The 24,957-nt window shown below is 32.6% G+C and overlaps 2 protein-coding genes across 2 annotated transcripts; both read left to right on the top strand.

The window, feature by feature from the left end:
• Nucleotides 1-978: 978 nt before the first annotated feature.
• On the top strand, nt 979-2,323 carry LOC129884447 (actin-depolymerizing factor 5-like). Its single transcript, XM_055958743.1, has 3 exons — nt 979-1,126; nt 1,306-1,565; nt 1,917-2,323. The coding sequence occupies exons 1-3, from the start codon at nt 1,106-1,108 to the stop codon at nt 2,065-2,067; spliced, it is 432 nt and encodes a 143-aa protein (XP_055814718.1). The 5' UTR covers nt 979-1,105; the 3' UTR covers nt 2,068-2,323.
• Nucleotides 2,324-14,293: 11,970 nt separating this feature from the next.
• On the top strand, nt 14,294-16,989 carry LOC129885331 (subtilisin-like protease SBT1.6). The gene has a single exon (XM_055959572.1). The coding sequence runs from the start codon at nt 14,400-14,402 to the stop codon at nt 16,716-16,718; it is 2,319 nt and encodes a 772-aa protein (XP_055815547.1). The 5' UTR covers nt 14,294-14,399; the 3' UTR covers nt 16,719-16,989.
• Nucleotides 16,990-24,957: the final 7,968 nt, after the last annotated feature.

Below are 24,957 nucleotides of genomic sequence, written 5' to 3'. Positions count from 1 at the left end.
CACGTTGTGGGATTTCACTGGGTTATATTGTTATTGTAACTTGTAAAGAATAACCAATAAGCAAGTAATTGAACAATAAGAATTAAGATTAAAGTGGAATTATCCTGAGCTTTGATCTGTTCCACCGGCAACGTTTGTAATGGTTGTGAATGAATAAAATTCAAACGCCATCCAACAAGAAGATAAGACATTATTTTTAACCAAGCTACAGGGAACATGATTTGCAAACCATGCCTTCGTGAAACCTATTATAATTAACTACATATGATTACATTTGAGTAAGCATGCCTTTGAGTAATTGTTGGTGGGATTTCAGATTATCTTGTAACATATATCGTTTTTCGATGTTGTGACTCCATAGCTAGACTGACATCTATTGTTCAATAAAAATTATCTGGACTCTCCGTAAATGCATTTGCTTCATCCCGATCTCATCTAAGGATCAACCCTAACAAATTTTCTGTTGATTCATATCTAATATGTCGCTTAATTTTATCATATGTCATCTTTTGACTTGTCTATCCATCCTGCCTAAATTTTATCCTATACATATAATTTTTGGAAGATAAAACTACTTGATATTTGTTCTAGTAGAGGTACTCTGAGATACACAAAAAAATTGAGACATTACCATTATTTGGGGGGGGGGGGGGGGGGGGATTACACTGATGTGGCATTCAATGTCCAATTTTCCTATGATAATGATGATAACCACAAGCATTATTATAATTTTCCATAATATGTCCTCAACCCACTAATAATTCTTATAATCAATTATAATTTAAAAGGACCTACATGCACTTAACATTCTTAGAGAAATAACCCATTTTCCAATAGGCAACAGCTTCCAAGACAAAGCAGAAATCCCAATGGAGGCTAATTTGGTCATTCAAGCACAAAATTCCATAGATCTAAGATAAGATAAAGTTGTAATATTACCCATAATCTAATGGCATTTGATTAACCAAATCCTATTTAAAACCCCTCCACTCAACCTTTTTTTTTTCCAATTCTATTTTCCACCTTCCTCAATCCTCACTTTGCTTACCATACAAGAAAAACAATACATCAAAATTCTCTCTCTAATTTACTTGCATCCTTCATCATGGCTATGGCTTTTAAGATGGTATATATTTAGTCAAAAAAAAATCTTCTCCTTTTTACTTCAATTTGAATATTACTATATGCATTTATTGATAATTGTAACATAGTCGATAATGACTCATATGGTCGATTTTTTCAACTTGTTTGAGAATGAGGCATAACTATTGTTGTTTTTTAACTTATCGGTTATTTAATTGACAGGCGACGACGGGTATGTGGGTGACTGATGAATGCAAGAATTCGTACATGGATATGAAATGGAAGAAAAATCATAGATATATAGTTTACAAAATTGATGAGAAATCAAGATTGGTGACAGTTGACAAAGTTGGTGGACCTGGTGAAAACTATGAAGATTTGGCTGCAGCTCTTCCTAAAGATGATTGTCGATATGCTGTGTTTGATTTTGATTTTGTTACTGTTGATAATTGCAGAAAGAGCAAGATCTTCTTCATTGCCTGGTTTGTATTTATTCTCAACTACTTTCTTTTTAATCATTCTAGGTGATATACAATGGACGAGTTGAGTCAAATTTGAATGAATTCTTTATATTTGATTTTTGGATGGTTCGAGTTGGATTGCATTTAATCCATCGATCTAGTTATACTATTTTGACTCATTTGTGATCCAATAATTTGGAAGTTCAATTTAACTCATTGAATCAGTCATAACTTAACTCATTTAAATTTAGACGGATTGGATAAGTTACTGAATACAGATGAGTTTCGTTATATATAAATTATCTCGAGTTTAAATTCTAGATTCGCACGTATGTGATCATACTTAAATGTGTTAGATTTATTGTAAAACAGGTCACCAACAGAATCAAGAATTAGAGCAAAAATATTGTATGCAACATCAAAAGCAGGGCTAAGGAGAGTGCTAGATGGAATTAGCTATGAACTTCAAGCAACTGATCCAACTGAGATGGGAATTGATGTGATCAAGGACAGAGCCAAATGATTTTTTAAAAAAAATAATTAGCAAACAAATTAAAGTACTGTGTTTTTTGTTTGCTATCTTTTCTTTTTTAAAACTTTGTTTTTAATATAATAATAATGACTCCACTTAGAGGGCAAAGATGCTTTCTTTCTTTCCTTCTTAGTGGTACTATTGTGACTTTTTTTTGTAAGATCTACTAAAGTAAGGTTGATCCTTCTAATTTGTGATAGTTATCATGTCCTTTTCTACTAATTTAACTACATAGTGTTTCTGCTAATTATGAGTTTTGTATAACTTTATCTTATGTTCATACGTGAAAATTAAAAGATATCTTCATCTACTTTAGATACTTTTTTGTCAAGATAAGGGTAAACTTTTTAAAAGTATGTTCAATTTTACCTTTGCCTTCTCTACCTCCAAGTCTCCAACTAGTGGTAAGTTCATCATATATTTTATCCTCTCCAAATTTTACTTTGACAATAAAGGAAAATGGAATTGAGCCAAAATAGTCTCTATCTCATAAAAGGAATAAATTTTGCCTACATTTTATTTTTTTCAAACTCCGCTTATGAAATCATTGTTATTATTATTGTAGAATTGTTTCGTTATTTGATCAGATTGATGACTTAAAAAATTCAGTATCTATAGATTCAATTGATCTGGATTTACATCCATTAGATCCGTTTATTTATTTTGATATAATTTTTCAATATTGGATATTGACTAACTTGCTTAATTCGAAATCCCAATATTTTAAAGGGGATTTTAAAATATCTTCCGAATTTAAATTTAAGATCTTTCATTAAAATTGGAAGGCATCTCATTCATTCTATTACATCCTATGATTAAAAAATGGACACTTTTAGCAACTTTTTTGTCAAGAAAAAGCAACTTTCTTTATCAATCTCTTAGAGCAGTATAGAATAAAAGGGAATAGATGTTTACCAAACGGATCCAATGAGGAGACAACCAGATCTTCCTTTCATTCATCCTTGCCTGACATCTATTGCCTGCCGGCAAGGTTTTTTTTTTGGGAAATAACATTTATCTTTGCTTGATAAATATTATTGAAAGTCTCGCGTATATTATAAAGTATTTTTTTTTATATTCAATATGTAATATTTATTGTGAAATCTAACTAATTAAAATTTACGTCGAAAAAATAAATTTTTAAGAATAAAATATTTCTATTAAAAGCGAAATATGTATGTATGTGAAATCTAACTTGTCAACTTGTCTACTTTTCTTTATTCGGGTCAAACATGTATGTATGTGTAGCGTAGTTAGGTCAAATATGCTCAATTCAAGATTAATTTTCAAGTAGCTTCTTAATTATTACAGTCAAATCACAATTTAATTTATAGCCTTGTCTACTTTATTTTAATTTGCTTAATGAAAAGTTTGAGCAACTTGTATTATTATTTCTAATGTAGATCCTCAAATTAAATAAGAGAATCAACTTATTACACAACACACTTTTTTGCATCAAATTTTTGGAGAGATAGAAACTATTTCGTGAAATTAATTGAGGCGTATATAGTTAATCAAATATTATGATTATAATAATTTTAAAATAAAATTATTTCAGGAACGGAAAATGAAAACATAAAAGGAAAGGCAGGGTAAGATAGCAACTACTTTATGAAGTTAGTCGAGTTACACATAAACTAACTCAAACACTTGTTGTTATCCATAAATTAAAAATAAATAAACAATTTGGGATTTGAAAGGGGGGGGGTGCACTATTAAAAAGTTAAAACCAATATGGATCCACGCCCTGACTATCCTCGGTTGACCTATGGTTAAATAATGTTAAAGAAAACGGAATTATTTTGCTTTCATCAAACTTATGATTATACGTAAGAAAAATACCTCTTTTTCTTTTCTTTTTTCAATTCAAACTTTTGCACACAATATGGTAATCCAATGTTTTTGCCCTGACATACTTTGAATGTAAATTATTACTAACGATGATTAATAAATCCTTTATGCGTTTCTTTTGGTTTACCTCAATCTAATTTGCTTAGTTTTCGTTTTATCATATGCTTTATATAATTACTAGAAAGCATGTAACTTACCAGTTTCTCAATTATTAGGTAGTTATTATTGGGTCCATGCATTTATTTACGAAAGGATATCTTTATGTAATACAAGAAGTGTAATTATTGTAAGTAGCATCACCATCTGCGTATAATTGTACTATATATCATGATATTGTATAATTTAGAAAATGATTGTTATAAGCTGACTGCTGAACTAACTCCATCAATTAAAAACTGGTACACTTCAAACATCATGTGCCCTAGTGCAACAATCTACATAGCTAATGATGCCAAACACCAAGTGTCAAAATGAGTAATTAAAAAAATGGCAGATTAAGAAGATAAAATGATTAATTAGATTCATAATTCCACAAATTGTGCTAGCGGGTGATAATTAGCTACCTTTGAATGGTAAATTTTTCTCCATTAGTTATCTAACATTGAGTAGGAAAAGTGCACAAAAATGAAAATTCATAATCGTGCATTAAGGTTCAAATTATTGTTGCTGCTTGAACACGTATGGTTAAATCAGATAATTTCAATTTGGTGCATAGGGTGTGGTCTGGTAATTAATAAAGTGTCACGACTCAATTCCTTAGGTCATGATAGCACCTACTATAACCCTCTAGTAGGTAAGCCAACCCGTCAACCCGGAACTTCAAGTAATGTGTTTGAGGGCAGAAACTATATAAGAGCATCGAATTATAAAAGTAAACAGAATGAATAAGCGGAAGTAAACAAAAACATGTTTTAAACAACTAAAGATCCCTCCCAGAACCTGGAAGTCACAAGTACAGAGCTGCTACAAAATAAAATACGAGTACAAGTCCCGAAAGTGGACCGAAAATATATAAAGCAACTGGCTAGTCTCAGAAGGCAAAAGAAGGGTCATCCATGATGAAGGAGACAGGAATGATCCAAAAACACCAAGTACTCACCCTAGTCTCCGAAGTTGGCTGCAACAAGCTCGATTTATCCACGTCGATAGCTGGTGCTCGGTCCTGCATCACGAAAGTAGATGCAGAGTGTAGTATGAGTACCAAGACAACAGGTACCCAGTAGGCATCATAGGCCGACTGAACAGAAAAGGTAAAAATAATATGAAAAAGAGAAATAGCCTAAATAAGAGTCAACATAAGCATAAAAGGGGGAAAGAGTACTACCTATGAGAACTACGGCTAAATATACCCAACTGGGCCCCCATAAGCCCAGTCGGGACACTCGTACGCAAGTTAAATAAAAACCTAGACGAATCCCCATAAGCCCGCCGAGTACACAGAATAGCTACAACTACCAAGGCTAGGAACCAATTAGGAGCCGAAGTACTATATCATTTCCAAACCATGAATCTCTAAGAGTCAATCGATCTAGTGGTGACTTAGGGGTCGAGGCCGGGACTGGGACGCAGATGCTCACCCGAATATTTAAAGTGGTCAAGGCCAGGACTGGATACCCGGATGCTTGCCATAATACATAAGTGCGGTCGAGGCCGGGACTGGATACCCGGATGCTCGCCGTATTACATCGGTGCGGTCGAGGCCTGCACTGGTACCAGGATGCTCGCTGTAACATATCGATATGATCGAGGCCAGGACTGGATACCCGGATTCTCATCATACTAGCAAGTCGGCGAAGGCCGGGGCTGGGTACCCGGATGCTCCCCGATAATTCAGAATGGAGGCCGGGACTGGGTACCCGGATGCTCACAGATATTTTATCCTATGGTGCCGAATATTCTCCTTTTTAACTAAACAATAATAATACCGAGAATCTCCATCCCGATGAGTCAACCAATATGCCGCTAAAACTGAAACTGGAGCCAAAGTCAACGATCACGAAATCTAGTGTTGCCGACGCATCACGAAAGTCATGATTATACCGAGTTATGGATGATGGTATTTTTAAGAGCAAGAGTAACGCCTAGCTAAGGCCAAACTACCAGGCACTAGCCCGCTACACCATTCTACAAGGATCTAAGTCTACCGTAGCGACGCCGGGACATCTAAAACAAGTTTACATCCTATACTAAGGCCAACATACCCCACCGTATCAACAACATACTCATTCAACTCTCCTTGTAATGCTAATAAATAACGACAAGATACACATGCTTCTAAATATCCGAAAACTCGAAAATAAGCCTAAATCATGATTTCTAACACCTAAGATATACAATCAAATTACCTAACCCAAATTCCAACTATTTCAACATGCTTTCACACATTCCAGCTCAATCTAAAGAAAGGTAAAACCGTAGCCTACCTGTAGGCTAAACACGCGAGCTTCAATTCACTATGCTGGAGTTTGTCCCTTTCGAACGGCCTCGAAACGCTGCCAAGCTGTCAAAAATAAAACCACAACGTCGATACGGTCGTTTAGACACTAATTTCATAATTTTTGGAGATGGACCAATTTTGGGGTCGAAAACGGGAATTATGGGACCCACATACGAAAATCCAGATTTGACCCCCAAAATAGGTTCTAAATGTCACCCCAAGCTCACAAATCATATTTATAACACAATTCGGGGTGGGAAATTACGTAAGACGATCAAACAATCAATTCCCACATTTTCAAACTAAGAAAACAATATAAGGCAGCCTCTTTACACGTCAATTTTTCAAAAACGAAAATATTTCGATCAAAAAAAATTATACCATGACGTTCCTTGCAAAAAATCCCACAATCTAGCCTCAATAATCACTCAAAACGGAGTTATATTGACCAAGATACACTCTTCCAAAATTCCACAAAATTTCATTCCGAAAATGACTAAATCAGTAACTTAAAACGCATTTTTACCTCAAACGAAGCTTCTTCTCGCATTTCTGAGATTACCACGAGATTCCTCACGAAATTCTCTTGAATTTAGACCCTTGAATCACCAAAATCGGGTTTATATAGGTCAAGAAACAATTATTCAAAGTACTTCGAAACTCAATCCAAAAATGGACACAGCTGCAATTAAAATTGCAATTTTTTACCTGAATCGAATGCTCTAAATCAGTTTTCAATTTCTCCAATGCGTTTTTTCACGAAAAACCTCACAATTTTTCCTTTTGAATCACCCAATTTGGAGCCCTAATGCTCAAGTTATGGGGTTTTAAAGTTGAGTGAAAAACCCAAAAATGATTTTTTTTTGTTGCATCAATTTTTTGCTGCAATAGGTGATTTTGGAAAATTCCAAAATCTCCGACGGGGTACTCGTGATTCGTTCGGAATCCGATAAAAATAAACCAAATATGCTACCCCACTAAATTCGATATTCCAGACTCAATGACGCATTCAGAATTTCCATACGAGATCATTTTAATAAAAAGTGGATCCCACACCCAAGAGTTATTTTAAGCCTCATTCCACAATGGGCCTCGATATTAGTCCGGAAGCCTCGAAAAGCGAACGAAGGGTTGTTCTAAACCAAAATCAACATTCCGGAACTAACCGCGCTGTCAGAATTTTCATTCAAGCGCGTTTTCCAAGAATGTTGACCAAAGTAAACCATAGGCTAAGTTTCAAAGTCAAAAGCGCCAAATGGCCCCAAACTCGTATTGATTGCCTCGATAGTCATTCCAACAATGCTAATTGCCTAATTTGGTCTTTTTGGAGCTGATGGAACCATCAGAATTTGAATTCGAAATCTCATTGACCCAAAACTCGAAAAGTCGCAACTAAATCAACTTAGGCCTTCAAAATACCAAAACGGACTCGAGACCTCTAAAAAATCAACCAACACTTCTTCTAGACCAAAATTCATATCCCGAATCCAACGGAGTCGTCGAAATTTCATTTCGAGCATCGGAACTCCAAAAGTTGACCAAAGTCAAACCTTGGCTTAAAGTTTCTCAAATTCTCAACTCAAGGCCTCAAATCTTTGTTACAACTCCAAAACTGATTCCGTAAAGTCTCCTAAGCCTATTTCGACATTTCGGAGCTGCTGAAATCGAAGAAATTCCATTTCGAGACCCGTAGCTCTAATTGACCCTAAATACCACTTTTTAATACTTAAAGCTTATGAAAACTCAAAATTTTCAAGAACTTAACTTTTCATGGAATTTTCTAAAAATCAGCACCCGATAACAATTAGAAACGACTCGGGGCATCTAAAGGGAGGGATAAAATAGTCATTTTATAAAAATTTCAAAAAAAATGACCTTTATGTAATGACCCTAAAGGTCATTTTTTTTGAAATTTTTATGTAATGACCCTAACAGAAGTAATAAAATAGTAATTTGAAGTTGAAATAATAATAATAAAAATAGTAATTTGAAGTTGAAATAATAATTTCACTCACAAAATTAAATCTTTTCCAAGGGAAATTAATAACACTTTTTCTCAATTTTTCAATTCCAAATACATTTTTCAACATCAATCATATAAAGTCCAAAAATTGGCTATGGCCTATGGGCATCTTGTTTTATGCAAAGCATTTGTCTTTCATAGAAGTCTTTCCATAATTACAAATGGGCCAGCCCATGACAGTCCTTTCCATATGTCTCTCGTTTAGACTTTCGGGCCTCAACACTAGTTTCGGGCTACTCCCATAAAGCCTATTATCTTACTTATCGAATTGGGCCTACATTGTAGATATGGCTTTCTACGTGGCCTCAAAACTTTTCTCTGGCTAGCTTGAACACTTATACCATGAAAATGTTTAATTGGTCAATTTGAGGGGAAAAAAACAACATTTTTCTGAATTTTTTTTTGGGATAACTACAGGCCATTTGATCATTTTAATTATCAAAAAAATAATTATTTAGTATATATTCATATATATATTCGGTGTAATAATTCATATATATATGGTGTATATTTCATTTATAAAGTGTATCATAATGTATATTCAGTATATAACTCATGTACAAGTAATCTATATTGTATAGTCCGTGTATATTTTCTATGACTTTTGGCAAGCTCAATTGTATAGTCATTGTACATTTACTATGATTTTGACTATTTTTTTATGTAAATAAAACATGACTATTTGTTGTAAACTAATTAGTTTATTGTATATAGTTGAAATTGTCCCAAAATTTTTTCTACAATTTTGTTTGGATATTTGTAAGTCTTTCCTTTTATAGATCTGAGAATGTTTTTGTGAGTGAAAAAAGAAGCATTTTCTTTTAAATCTCAAACACTTGCCCTTTAATTATGTAGTACTCCTCCCTCCTCTGTTTCAACTTATTTGTCTGGTTTTAATTTAACATAAAATAAAAAATAAAAAATAAAAAATAATAAATTTAAATCTTTTGATTTTTAATTGAAAATACATAAAATATATCAAAATATTTTTAATTTTATAATTTTATATATGTCAATAAAAAATTAGAAATAAAGAGTTATTGTGATTTTGAAATAAATTTTAAAATATTAAAACGAACAAATTAAAATAAATAAAAAAATTAGATCAAGGTTTTGTTACAAAGGGTTTAATGATAACATGTCCGCCACGAAATTAAAGGCCGAGAACAAATAATCTAACGTCGGGCCAGTCAATTATGAGTACATGTTCTCGGCGATATTTTTAGGTTTAATTCTTTTTCTATCTTTTCATTTTATTCTTTTGTCTCCACTTTCAATTTTTGCTCTCTTTTTGGTAATTATATTCTTCTTTTCTTATTCAGCAGTGTTAGCTTTATCTAAAATTTACTGAGGCCTCTGCAAACGCAAAAGAGGGAATATAAAGAAATTGAAAATTGAGAGTTAAGTTTCTTGTCTACGAAGCAAAAGTTGGACAATACTGACATTAAAGAAAAAACATAGATTAAAGTACACAAAGGAAATAGGAGATAAAGTTAATTATTACTATTATGCAAAAAAATAAATTGTATAATAAATGACATTACGGTATGCTAGGAAGTCATTGCACTCTTTGTTGGTGAATTGAATAGAAAGAATCAATGAGTTTGATTTGTAGAAGTCTAAAGACGTAAGGAGTTTGATTTAAAGATTAAGGTATCTCACTTTGAAGTAAAACTCTTCAAGTGAGTGTTGAATTGAAGAGTTGGAGTTTGACTATAACACACGAGAATCAACGAGTTTGATTTGAAAAAAGAGTCTTAAAGGCAAGGAGTTTGAATTGAAAAAAGAGTTTCACTTGAAGTAGAACTTTCTAAGTCAAGAAAGTTTCAGTCAATGTGGAGTTTGAAGTGACAAAATAACCTTACGAAGAATTGTGCTTAAATAAAGCTAAAGTCATCCAAAATATGTATTCACTTACAAAGCAAAAAGGGCCATTGAAAAATTGACTTCGCAAGAGAGTGTGTAAGAAGGCTCTCATTGAGTCGTAGTATTGATGTAATCTTAGTTCAAGGAGTTATAAATTGAATTATGAGTGTTGTCTTCAAGTTGGGATAACTCCAAGACTTGGGAACACATACCTTGAGAGGTTTGTGTTGAACTTTAGGAATTACAGTTTATAATTTCTTTGGTTACATAGGTTTATAATTTTAAAACTATTGAGGCTCGATGATTTGATGAATTTGAAGTTAAATCCTGTAGTGATATAAGTTATAGTTTTTTTTACACCTTTTGAGCAGGATATTTTCCACTTAAAATATTGCATTTTTTATTTACTATTTTTACTGCTTTATCAGAACGATATTTATTTCACACTCAGGCGAAAAGTTAAATCAGCAATTAAACTGTAGAATATGAGTTGGTATCAAAACAAATTGTTTAATAAAAGCTAACACCTAGAATAAGATTACGATAAATTCTGCATCACTTATTAGACACAGTAAAAGACAATTAATAACTAGTTCTCCGCTTTTTAACGGATGACGCTTTACCTAGTGGAAGGATCAGTCGTCGTAAAAATTTGGCAAGTGAATGGAGAGAGACCTCGTGAATCTCACACGACTTTTAAGTAGTGACATTCACAAGGTTGTCATTTTCTTGTATGCTTAGTTAAGTCATCGTATACTAATGGAATTGGGCCCTCATATTATTTTGCATGATTCTATGCTTCAAATAGGATTAACACGTGGCTTTACTAGACCCCATCCTGTATAAAAGCTCTATGTATTCTATACCTAACTTGTCCTTTCAATTTAATCACGCAACTATTAACGCTTTCATAATCCATAATATTGTTGGACCAAATAAAGGTAAAATTTATAAATAATTATTTTCAGCATTTATAATTTTTAAAAATTCACTCTTATTATGTTGTTAAACTTGTAAGATCGATATGAAATTTCAGAACATGAACTAATTTTTAGACATTGAAAGGGGTACAAGTATGTCGGATTTTTTTTTTTGGATAGAGATGATTAGATTAAATATAACACAATTTCGGTATACCAAGGACATATATAATCAAAGAGATGAGGATTTGAAGGTGATAAATAAAAGTAGAAAGTGAGTAATAAGGCAAACGTTGTCTCGCTTTTCTATCGGTTAAGACTTAAGATAGTATGGCGTCCATAACTCTTTCTCATTTAATCACACAGTAGTATCAACAATTTATGTATACTTTCTTGCCTTGCGATTTATGTTGCTACCATTTCTGTATTGTGTTTTAGTTGTCACATGACTTTGTTGGTGTTACTGTTTCTTTATATGCTAGTTACATTAGCATTCTCTAGTACATGTTTCATTTCTTTCCTTTTGATGTTCTTTGATTTGTTTTAAATGGGTTGGAATCTTTTCGAAATAACGTCTTTTTATCCGTAAAATTAGAATAAGTTCACTCTACGCTCTTCAAACCTTATCTTTGAAAGTTTATTGGATATGTTATTGGTATTGTTAGGTAAAATGAGGGATGTGAACGTCATTTTTACCTGAATAATGTGAGTGAATGCAAGTGTAAACTAAGCTCTTTAATTATACACCAAAATTAATTTCATTGTGCTAATTCTTTTCCTCCCCAATCCTCACAAAGTCAACGTTGATTTCTCACTTATACTTTTGTGCCTAAACTCTTAATTTATCGATTAAAAAGTGAAACTATCTCATCAATTAAGCAAGTTTCGCTAATCACTCCAAAATTTCCTGCGAAAGAGAACAGAACAATTTTAACATTTATAAGCGGAAGTCTTTTTTTAACACAAGAAACATCAACATGTCCAGTTAAACTCTAGGAAAAAAATAAACAAAATGCATAATTTTGAATCTCAACTTAAATTTTTGTTGATTCTCAAATCTCAACATTATTGATAACAAAAAGTACTAAAGACTAAACTGTTATAACATAGCAGAAATGTTCTTCCTACTCTAAATTTCACAAAATAGTCACTATAAATATTTTAATTATGCTCTTTAACTACAGTTTGTCTAATTTACGCTCTATAGCTATAGTTTCATTTGCTATAGCCATTTTCTTTTGTATAATTCGCTGCCAATATACAGATAGGATAAGTATATACAAATTCTGTATTTATACATTTAGAATTTTTTCAAAATTTACAATCAAATGTACCAATATGATGATTATATAAAAAGTATGGTAAGCATATACAAATTCTGAATTTATACAATTAGGAAAATTCTAAATTTATACAATTGGGCGCCACATTATACAAATTCTAAAGGTGGGCACATAATAATAGTTGTAAGTTAATAACGAATGATAATTTAATTAAATTATAGCTATGTTAACTAATTAACTAATATATTATTACTTATTTTTCCTATTTTAATTTATGTCGTGACCGGACAAGTGGAGGCCAATTTGGATAATCGTCCAAATTTAGAATTTGAGGATCACAATCCATGTTACTCCTATTTTTAGTTTCTTCTCCTCCTAATATTATATGTGATGCTGGTGCAACGTCGACACATAATTTCACAAACAATTTTGCTAATTTTTATAGTAATTTTATTTGTGGATGCCAATCGTTGTCCTGTTGTAGCATTATTGCAATCATATTAATTTAGAACAATATTGGTCCACCTTCACTTCTTATCAGCAAACGGGAAAAGACATAAAAGAGAAATCACTTGTCCAATTTGGCCCACTTTGGCTAATTACTTCCTATTTTCGTTCATCAAGCACTTAAATTTAAGCAAATTCAATTAGGAGTATTGTAAAAGATACAATTACAAATCTCAGTTATTATGTTTTTTTCGACTACATTTTATGTTGGTGAAATTATATAAAATGTGAGAAATGCTAATTAAATATATAAGCTAATGATATTTTATAATGAAGTAAATTAGCATAATAAGCAAATTAATTTTATTAATAATAATCAAAACTTTTTATATTTATTTATACAAGTGAAAATAGCAGAAAATAATATTATTCAAATATAGTTTGATGTAGAAAATGCAAAATAATTAATTTAAATAAGGTCAAATTTATAAAGATTGTATTTTATTTAGATTTCAAACTATAATTTATGAAAGATTTCTATCAATGTCAATCAAAACTTGTTTATTTATATACACAATAGAGAATACTCCCGTCGTTCATATTACTTGATCCTCGTTCTAAAAATAGTTGTTTTAATTTACTTATTGTATTTGTGAAATCAACAGATTTTTTTAAATATATTTTTTATTTCTATTCTTATTATTAATTAACTACATAAAGTAGCAGTAGTCAAATTTAAACTTTCAAAGCATTATTAATAATGTTAGTTTAGTAAAATACGTGTCTAATTAATTTTTTTTAAATGTGTCAAATAATGTGAAACGCATGTAATAACAAAGTGGAGAAAGACAAAACTATATGTATACTATACAAACGTTTAATGCATATTATATTGAAATAACAGTCATAAAATTAATATAAAATTTTATAACAAATTCATAAAAAAATTATTCCACTTATAATATTAATGAACTTAATTTTTTTATAAATACCTAAGTTAAATAATAAATTACATATAATATAATGAGATATTATATATATGTGATATAATAAAAATAAAATGAACCTTATATAAAATTTAAAAAATAAAATTTAATTATTGATCAAAATTAAAAAAATAAATTAATTCTTAAAGCAAAGTTGAAAAATGAAAATGATTTTCACTCGAATAAACGGTGGAGTTAGGTAAATATTTGATATCCTTATTATTCCACTTTTTCCGCAGAAATTGGGGTCAGACATAAAATTTTCTCGTCAACAAGTACAACTTTCTGAGCGACAAAATCATATACTAAAATTCCTTAAAGATTTATTTAAAAAATAAAATAAAATAAAACAAGTCCACAGCTTTAATATTTATTCAAATTAAAAAAATATTGAGTAACGGAACTTAAAGGACAATAATCCCTTCTATAACAGACCAACTTTTATTGTCAGTAATCTACACTTCACACTTTACTCTCCTCACTTTCCAAACCCTACTCTGTTTTCCTCTCATGGCTTCGCTTCTTATTCTAACACTCTTCCTCTGTTTCACCTTCACTTCAATACACTTTTTCTCACCGGTTTCAGCTGAACCGGAAGCTAAAACGTACATATTCCGAGTCGACAGCTTTTCTAAACCGGCGGTTTTCCCCACTCATTACCACTGGTACAGCTCCGAGTTCACTGAACCGGTGAACATCCTTCATGTTTATGACAATGTTTTTCATGGATTTTCAGCTTCGTTGAGTCCTTCTCAAGCTGCTTCAGTACTTCAACATCCTTCAGTTCTTGCGTCTTTTGAGGATCGTCGGAGGCAACTTCATACTACAAGGTCACCACAGTTTCTGGGTCTAAGAAACCAGAAGGGATTATGGTCGGAGTCGGATTATGGTTCTGATGTTATTGTTGGGGTTCTTGATACTGGAATTTGGCCGGAGCGTCGGAGTTTTTCCGATCTGAATCTGGGTCCTGTTCCTACACGTTGGAAAGGGGTTTGTGAAACGGGAGCTAAGTTCACTGCTCGGAATTGCAATCGGAAGATTATTGGTGCTCGATTTTTCTCTAAAGGTCATGAAGCTGCCCCTGGATTTGGTCCAATTGGTGGGGGAATCAATGATACCGTTGAGTTCCGATCACCCAGAGACGCTGACGGTCACGGCACCCATACTGCTTCTACAGCTGCTGGTAGACATGCTTTTCGAGCTAGCATGTCTGGTTATGCATCGGGTATTGCTAAAGGTGTTGCCCCTAAAGCTCGATTAGCTGTTTATAAAGTTTGCTGGAAGAATTCTGGTTGCTTTGATTCCGATATCCTTGCTGCGTTTGATGCTGCTGTTTCCGATGGTGTTGATGTCATTTCCATCTCAATTGGAGGCGGTGATGGAATCTCTTCACCTTACTATCTCGATCCAATTGCTATCGGAGCTTATGGTGCTGTTTCTAGAGGTGTATTTGTGTCTTCATCAGCTGGAAATGATGGACCTAATGGAATGTCAGTCACTAACTTGGCACCGTGGCTTACTACTGTTGGAGCTGGCACAATTGATAGGAATTTCCCTGCAGAGGTAATTCTTGGTGACGGACGGAAGCTTTCCGGTGTATCATTATACGCCGGAAAGCCACTTAATGGGAAAATGTATCCCATAGTGTACCCTGGGAAATCAGGTGTGCTCTCGGCTTCTCTTTGTATGGAAAATTCACTTGATCCTCATTTAGTGAGAGGTAAGATAGTGATCTGTGATCGCGGTAGCAATCCTCGCGTTGCTAAGGGATTAGTTGTCAATAAAGCTGGTGGTGTTGGAATGATCCTTACAAATGGAGTATCAAATGGTGAAGGGCTTGTTGGTGATGCTCATTTGATACCAACTTGTGCTGTTGGTGCTAATGAAGGTGATGCAATTAAAGCCTATATATCCAAGAATCCAACTGCAGCTGCAACGATCAATTTCCATGGAACTGTAATTGGAGTGAAACCAGCTCCAGTTGTGGCATCATTTTCAGGGAGAGGACCAAATGGTCTGAACCCAGAAATCCTAAAACCAGACCTTATAGCTCCTGGGGTTAACATTTTAGCTGCATGGACTGATGCAGTTGGTCCAACTGGCTTAGATTTAGACAATCGAAAAGCAGAGTTCAATATACTTTCAGGCACTTCAATGGCTTGTCCTCATGTAAGTGGTGCAGCGGCATTGCTCAAATCTGCTCACCCAGATTGGAGCCCTGCAGCGATACGATCTGCAATGATGACCACAGCTAGCCTTGTCGACAACAGGCTGCAACCAATGACCGATGAAGCCACTGGAAAACCAGCTACACCGTACGATTATGGTGCAGGACACTTAAATCTTGATCTAGCATTGGATCCCGGGCTAGTATACGATCTAGCAAACGAAGACTACGTAAGCTTTTTATGTGCAATTGAATACGGCCCCAAGACAATTCAGGTGATCACTAAATCACCGGTGAATTGTCCGATGAGGAAGCCATTGCCGGAGAATTTGAACTATCCATCAATAGCAGCACTGTTTTCAACCGCATCAAAAGGGGTTTCAAGCAAGACATTCTTCAGAACAGTGACGAACGTTGGCGATACAAATGGACTGTACAGAGTGAAAATCGAGGCACCAAAAGGGGTGACAGTGAGTGTAAAGCCGGCGAAATTAGGGTTCTCGGAGAAGATAAGGAAATTGAGTTACTATGTAACAATAACAGTGGACAGTAAAAATCTGGTGTTGAATGATTCGGGTGCAGTTTTCGGGTCACTTTCTTGGGTTGATGGAAAGCATGTGGTTCGGAGCCCCATAGTGGTAACCCAAATGAGCCCATTGTAATTAGTAAACTAATCTTGATGCTGTTTGTTTTGATCAAAGATTCATGGGTGGTAATTAATGGATAGGTGTGCTAATCACAGAGCACATTAAACAAGTAGATCCTACAGAGGTTTTAAGTTTTCAACCTTAGTTTATTTTGGCTTTAGGGGTTAGAAAAAAGCTAGAACCCAGGGTCAGAAAATGGGGTTTTGTTTTTTATTTTTTTATTTAAAGTTTTTGTACTTTTTTTCTTCTCCGTTAAGTGATCAATAGTGGTTTCTTTTGACTTTAATTCATGCTTTTGACTATATATGAGATCTTACGGTAAGTGGATGGCAATATATGATCAATTTAGCTTTAATGATGGAGAAATTGTGGCAGAGATTATAAGATGGGGAATTGAATTTTCATCTACAAGTGAATGTTTAAGTAGTCAAACAATCAAGCTATTGCGATTTTTGCTATTTTTTGACTCAATGAGGTTGAGGATAAAAAAAAGTTCCTTTCTTGCAAATATTTAGCTCTCAACCACTCACCAACAACTACATTTAAAGATAACCTAAAAAGGGGGTTATTTGTGCAAATGCTTTCTTTTTGCACATAAATTCAGTTCACTCAACAAACGAGCAAATAAGATCCAAAGAAAAACCTACAAGACGGACATTTTGTGCAAGAATTTCACCTTTATGTAAAAATTGGTAAAATCCAGTTGGATGAAACTGATAACTTAAAGACAAAAAATTAAAGAATTGGTTGAAATAAGGTCACTTGTGCAAAAGCATTAAAGTGGGACAAAAAAGGTGGAAAAATGAAACATGTGGACCTCCCTTAATTACTTTAATGATAGACATTTTAGCCCATCTCAATTATTTGTTTCCCTGTACCTTGAAATAATAATGGAGATATTGGTGAAAAACAAATCTTGCACCTTTAAAAGATACATGAGATAACAATTTACAATTGTAGCATTACGCCAAAGTGTAATTTTTACGATAATTAAATCTTACACCTTTTATTATGCCCAATAATGTTGTGGTAACATTTACTTTCTGATTTACTGCTATTATAGATGGAAACTATGCGTGTGACAATTTCTTTTTCAGGATTTAAAAAAAATATTTTTTCTACTTTAAAGATTAGACTGTAATAATAAAGTGTAATAGTCTATCTTTCTCAAATTCTGCTTATAATTTACACTTGGTTTGTTGTTGTTGAGTGTACGTGTTGTTGGGTGAGGAGAGTTCAAGAAGGAATTGGTAAATTATTTAATGAGATACCTGATGTTTTGGAGTAATCATTAGTATTAACAGCTGATTCATGACCTTGTACCCAAATAATTACAATGATTTATGGCAGTACCATGGGGTCAAAGGCAGTTTAAGCCGTCGACTCGACTTTAACAATGAAGCAAACTTTACTTGTTTCTATCGTTAATTATCTCAACTCACCGACATATGTTATGGTGCAGTCGCACTGCATCACCTTTAATCAAAAATCTCAAATTTGAGTTTCGAAAATGGAAAAAATTCTATTGGGAGTGTCACCCCCTAATGGCCCTGCAGTGTGTAATCCGAATTTTATCGGATTTCACGAGGTCCAAACACCGGTGGGAAACAAAAAAAAAAAAAAACTCAACTCGGATTCGACACTGCCCTTCTTCCTCAGTAACGTGATTCAAAGTAGATTGATTAGTTCATCTAATTTTTGTTGTAATTGCCCATTATTGCTTAACTTTTTTTTAAAAAAAATTTTTACAGCTTAAAATCTACAAAAACAAAGTAATTATCAGAAAGGAGAAATGGTCAAAATTTGCTTCTCTACGGAAAATATAAATAATCTACTTTACTCTTTGTTATATATAATTTCCGCACAAAATAATAATCCGTATTAATTGAAGTGATTCAAATATAACTCTCCTTTGTTTAAGGTGAACACTACATCATGTGCCCTCCTCCATCGCTATCAACATAACATACTACAATAAATCAGATGGATTGTAATAGCTGGATCCCTCAAAGAAAAACATATAAAATTAAGTAGATCGAGCAAAATACATAGCACTACATTCATAAACCATAAAAAGGAAATTAAGATACAATTTATAACATTGAGTTTACATTATTTTTTTCAATGATCATAAAGAATATAGCAATTTGGATAAGCATGCCAACATATGCCATGTCCTTTGCATGTCTTCAAGTGAACATTAATGACATTTGAGAAGTTTGACAAAGTTTTGCATCTATATATGTCAACAACAAGTGCTACAAATATGAGCAACAAAGTAAAATATGCTGAGAAAAAGAGTAATAAGAGGAGTGAAGGGAATAAACTGCCTGCAATATTGAAGTAGCCTAACAATTGTAAGGACTTGACAATGACAATGTTCATTCCCCATACAATGTTCCAATTGGATGCTAAAATATCACAAACCCTCATACTTCTCATGGCTCTATATTCAATGATCAACTATAGAAAATAAGTAAATATTACATTGAAGTGAATTAGCCAAGAAGGTGCAATTTATTTATAGAGGTGGAAGTGTGTAGAGTTTAATTAACTAATGAGTTTGACAAATAATTTAGTTGCTTCTAGGGTTCTCAAGATTAATTAGCAAGATTACCAATATTTTAGGGCAATAACAGGATCATAACTATTAAATTAAATAATACTGCATTTCTCCTTGTGATAAGGAGAAAATCTTTTTTCTTTTGTAATATAGGATGAAATTTTATTGGACAATTGTAATTTCACAATTGTGAAGTTTTTCTAAGAGCACTGAAAAAAAAAGTTTTTCTAGGAGTAATTTTATATGATACTTGGTAAAATTGAATGACTTTTGATTATATAAAATAGTTCAATGGCTAGTACTCTTTATAACAACTAACATTTGTGTAAGAAAACATAGTTGGTGTATTAAAAAAATATGCATTGCATGATTCTTTTTTAAAATTTATTATTTACAAAAACATTCTCTATAAATATGAAGGAAAAAACGTGGAAATTAAAAGATTTTAAAAATAATTGTATTTTTAATCATACTAATGCATATATTAAAACCCATTGCATTGTTAATACATAGTTTTCTATATATTAATTATACACAACATAATATCAAAGTATACCAAACAAAATATAATTAATACACAAAATTAATGAATACATTATTTTTTCTATTGCATCCTACCAAATAATCCAACTGAATCTCATCCTTCAATCCTAACTAAGCACAAAAAAAACAAAAAAGTATACTTTTATCAACTAATATGATCCTCACAAATTAGACATTTGCTTCGCATATTCACCTGTACTTGGCTGTTAATGCTAACAACAATAAAGATGTCAGGTGAGTTTGGTATGACAGAAAATATTTTTCAAATAAGAAAAAAAATTTAAATAATATTTTTAGGAAAATAAGTGGATTCTGTTATGCTATTTTGTTCAAATCAATAAATCAGAAAAAAATTATTTACTGAAAAATCAGAAATCAGAAATTGCTTTATTCATAAAATTTGTAATGATTAATTTTTTGTTAATATGGACCGCGCAGCATGGCGAGTAATAATAGAAATACTAGTAAACAAAGTACCAATTCATCTTTCCTATATAACAACATTTTAAGCGTGGGAAATGGGCTTCAAGTACAACTATCTCATGAGTTTTTTATGGATTAAAAATCTGTAATATGTTTTTTTTTTAAAATAAATATATTCTATAGTTACTTAAAAGTAAAAATATAGGTGAATAAACAAGGAGCTATATAAAGGAATTCCTTGCAAATAATTTGATAAATCTCCTTTATATATTTCGATTCTCCATTATATTTTCTTTATTTTTTAAATATTGCTTTCAATTTTTTGAGGTATTTGTACAAATCAGACCTGGAAAAACGTTAGATTTCTTTGTTACATTTGTAACAGGAGATAAATATATTGTTAATTGTAGATAATAAAAAATAAATAAATAATTAAGCATGAACAATATACCTTGACAATTATTCAAAAAAAAAATTGATGTGTGTAACCTATATAGAGCTACTCAAGAAGGAATGCAAAAATATGACTTGTTGGCATAAGATAAAGGGCGCATAATCAATAAATAGGATTTTCTTATACATAAATATAGATTTCAAGTAAAAATGAAGAAAATGATAACATAGTAAAATATCTAAATGTCCATATGAATGCGATGTACCCTAAGTACTGCTCTTGAAAGTTGCTTTCAGGCTTAAGATAAATATTTATCACTAAAAATATGATATAATAATATTTGTCTGTATACACATTCACATATCTACTCTCGAATGTATTTATTTTTATAAAATAAATAAATAAATAAAATTAGAATAAAAAAATATTACTTACTCTAATTGAAGCAAGTAATGTTGCGGATGTGATAAAATAAAAACACATCTTTTTCATTGTATTCTTTTGTTAATTGAATTCCCAAAATTGTGAAATAATATTCCGACTTATAAGTATTTCCTATATCTAAGTTATATAATTAAGAAGAGAGGGTTAAAATTATGTATCTTTAAAATTATGATTGTGACATATGAAATTGGAGCGTCAAAAGTAAGAAGAATCGTTGGTTTGATTCTTATCTATATATAGATTCTAAGAAAAATTGTTTAGTTTGATGATAATTGTTTTCAAAAATCAATAAACAATATTCTGTTGGTTCTTAATTTTCAAATTGTTAATGATTTATTTTTCAATTAAATTGTATTATTTTTTCTCATTTTTCAATTGAGAATTCTTTTTATATTCTCTAATTAAATTGAGTGTGTATATTTAGTATTTTATTATACTTTATATTGAGATTTGAAATATTATTTTTTTGGTTACTAACCTTTATTACTAGGGAATTATTATTATTACGGAAAATGGTCAAATTTATCCTTTAACTATTTGAAATAGAGCACATATATCCTTAAATTATATTCTGACTACCTTTCACGTCATACTATTGACTCACTTCTACTCCTCCGTTTGACGGAATGAAATGTGGCATCAAATGTATCACGTAAAATCTCCACATAAGTACTTTACCCACCCCACCCCATCAAGTAAATGACCCAAATTCACCCATTAAAAGACTCAAACTCATCCTGACTCTCGTAGTTATGGTTTTCTTGACTTCCGTAGTTATGCTTGCCACAATTAATTTACAATGATTTTTAAGCACACTATTAATTGACTATTTAATTTGCTAAACTATAGCTTTCATCCGGTAGACATAGCTAACAAAGGGTGATAGGTTTAATTTTTCAAAATGATAATTAAGCGAATGTGCTACCTGATCAAGCAGGTGTTTTTCTAGGAAGAAGATGGGTGTGGTCGGGCTTGGAGTGAACTGCAGAGCAACATAATCGTCGTTCATCGTGATCAATAGATGCTTGGGAAGTAGCTGAAGTGTTCTTCCTAAAGCCAGGCCAACAAGCAGGAGTGTCATACTGCTGCAAATTAATTATGGCAACCATAACTACGGGTGTCAAGGAAACCATAACTACGGGACGAGTCAAGAATAAGTTTGGGTCTTTTAATTGATGGAGCATGGTGGGGTGCTTATGTGGAGATCCTATGTGGCGTAAATTAATACACATGGGATGTCATATTTTATTCCATCAAACAGAGGGGTAGAAGTAAGCCAATAGTATGACGTGAAGGGTATTTTTGAGCCAGAATATAATTTATGGTTATATATGTTCTATTTCGACTAGTTGAAGAATAGTTTTGACCTTTTTCCGTTATTATTATGATTATTAGAAAAAGAAATAATGAGATTTGATATTTTCTTTTTAAAACGAAAATGAATAGGTAGGAACATAAGAAAGGAAAAAGAAGAAATAAGAAAAATATTAAAAATAAAAGAATTTAAAGAGAAAATAAGATAAAAACACATGTTAAATATAAATAAATAATTTAGTTTAAAATTTATTAAAATGAACAGAAGGAAATCAAGTTTTATATTTTTTTTTCTTTATCTACTTTCTTTTAAGAAAAGACAAATTATATATATATATATATATATATATATATATATAAAAAATTAAGTTTGAATAATATCATTGGTTATGTCTAAAAATAATAATAACAAATTAAAAATTCAAAAATCTGATTAATTTGCACGAAATGTGGATGGGTTCACTAGTAATAAATAGGCGGAATGACCTTGGAAACTGTAACGATCATCGTTATTTTCGATTAAAAAGAAATTGCAAGAATTTGGTGTGATTGGGTCCCACCACCCTGTCAGAGCGGGATGGTCCCGTCGGGGCGACGCTGCCAGAACGAGAATAAGCCACCAGAGTTGGAACTCGGAGGACAGAACTTAAGTTGCGAATTTTCTTATTTTCTCTACTTCTCTGAAGTGGAGGTTAGAGGCGAGAGTTTCTGCAAAACCCTTCAAAAAGGTTGTTCTTGAATGAAGAAGAGAAGAGGGGGGGGGGGATCTCTGCATTCGAAAGGCTTCAACTGGTGGAATTCAATCCAGTCTTACCATAGGACGTTAAGGATCAATGGTTTCAATAACACTATCTCTCCACGGATTGCTTGGCGCCCAAGTAGGCTGGGTTTCTCTCTTCTGAGTAGTAAATCTATACCTGCTGTGTAATATAGAAGGAAAATTAATAAGAAATTTTATACTAAGCTACGGGTTATGGGTTACGGGCAGAGATCCGGTTATGATAGGGTCAAAATAGAATATGACTTGGGTAGAAAAGTGTTGCGGGGAATTGCGAAGTTATTGTTGTAATGTTTGTGTGCAGCTGGTTAATTTACATCGGTCATAGAATCTCATACAAAAAAATAAAATCAGTAGACTTTAAGGTTAGACCTGTAAGGATTGATAGTGGGGACGTGGATTATTCTCGGAATTATCTTAAAGATGTAATTGAGTTACTTATGATATGCCTAAATATGTACAGATAAGGGTGACAAGTTAGATTTCATATAAATGAGAATTGGCTGGCCTATTTTTGTGATGAACTTGTTCTTGAGGGTATAAATATTGTAAGCATTAAATGTGATTGTGATTGTGATATCTTGAGATCGGATGTCATGTTCCGATACATAAATTGGATCAGATGTCACGTTCCAACATATTATATCTGGATCGCGTGTCACATTCCGACACATATTTTAGATCGAATGTCATATTCCAACACAAATATTACTGATTTGGATCCCCTGAGAGGGTCAAGTATGTGTGTGTGGATGGTGTCATGAGAGGATATGATGATATATGTATTTTCATGTGTTAGTAAGGCCAGTGGTCGATAAGTCATGGACTTAGAATTATAAATGAATTCTTGAGTTGAGGTGCGCTAAAATTAGAAGATTGTGATCGTAAATACACTTATTGGTGGGTAAGAGGATGAGCCCTGTAAGGCTTGGATGTGACATATATGGTATAATCATATTCTATATTTATAGCCCTAGGAGTTGAGGTTTCTAGTTGCCAGAGAGTGTTACCATTACAATTTCCATGAATAACTGAGGTAGGGGTAGTGGATATTTAGAACTCAGGTGAGTTGAAGAGTGTGGTTGTGAGATGGGTATGATTCATGTTGTGAGGTAATTAGACCAACTAGTGAGGGTTGGGTGAAATCATTGAACGGTTAAGGTTGTTAAGTGGGGACTATTGAGGTAATAGAATAATGGTAAGGAGGGGTCCCTAACCCATAGGTTTTTAAGTTGTGACTAGGGTGGTAGTGGAACCGTGTTGTCTAGGGTGATGAGTACCCTAAGTGTGAGAATAAGGAGTGCATTTATTGGACTGGGGTGACTAAATTGAGGAAGCTAAGTGTTATGATGTCTTTTATCTTTCTGTTCATATATTATGCGGTGGGTATCAGATTGAATGATGATGTCTACCAGTACATGTTGTTTGTACTGATACTACTCTTGCTATGCCACTTAGCATAGTCTGGTTGCAGGGTCAGTTATGTTTCGTAGATGAAGACGAAGGCTATCCTCCAGCAGCTTCTATCTTTCCTTCATCTTGGGGAAGCTGAGTCATTGACCTTGTATTTTATTTCTATTCTTAGTAGCTCTTGTACCTGTTTAGACTAGTATCCTTGGGTTTTTTGTATAATTGCATGAACTATTTTAGTAGAGTTTTCTTCGAAGGTTTTTTAGTTAATTATCCAAAGTTGTCTTGAATTCTGCAACTGTTTTTATATAAGAGTTCTCATATTATGGGTGTATAGTGAGTGCCCGCACGGTCCAGTGGGTTGGATCATGACAGAGACCCCTGT

Source organism: Solanum dulcamara, chromosome 4, assembly GCF_947179165.1.
Source record: "Solanum dulcamara chromosome 4, daSolDulc1.2, whole genome shotgun sequence".
Lineage (NCBI taxonomy): Eukaryota > Viridiplantae > Streptophyta > Magnoliopsida > Solanales > Solanaceae > Solanum > Solanum dulcamara.
Note: the sequence above shows the minus strand (reverse complement) of the source record. Positions and strands in the feature narration are given on the sequence as shown.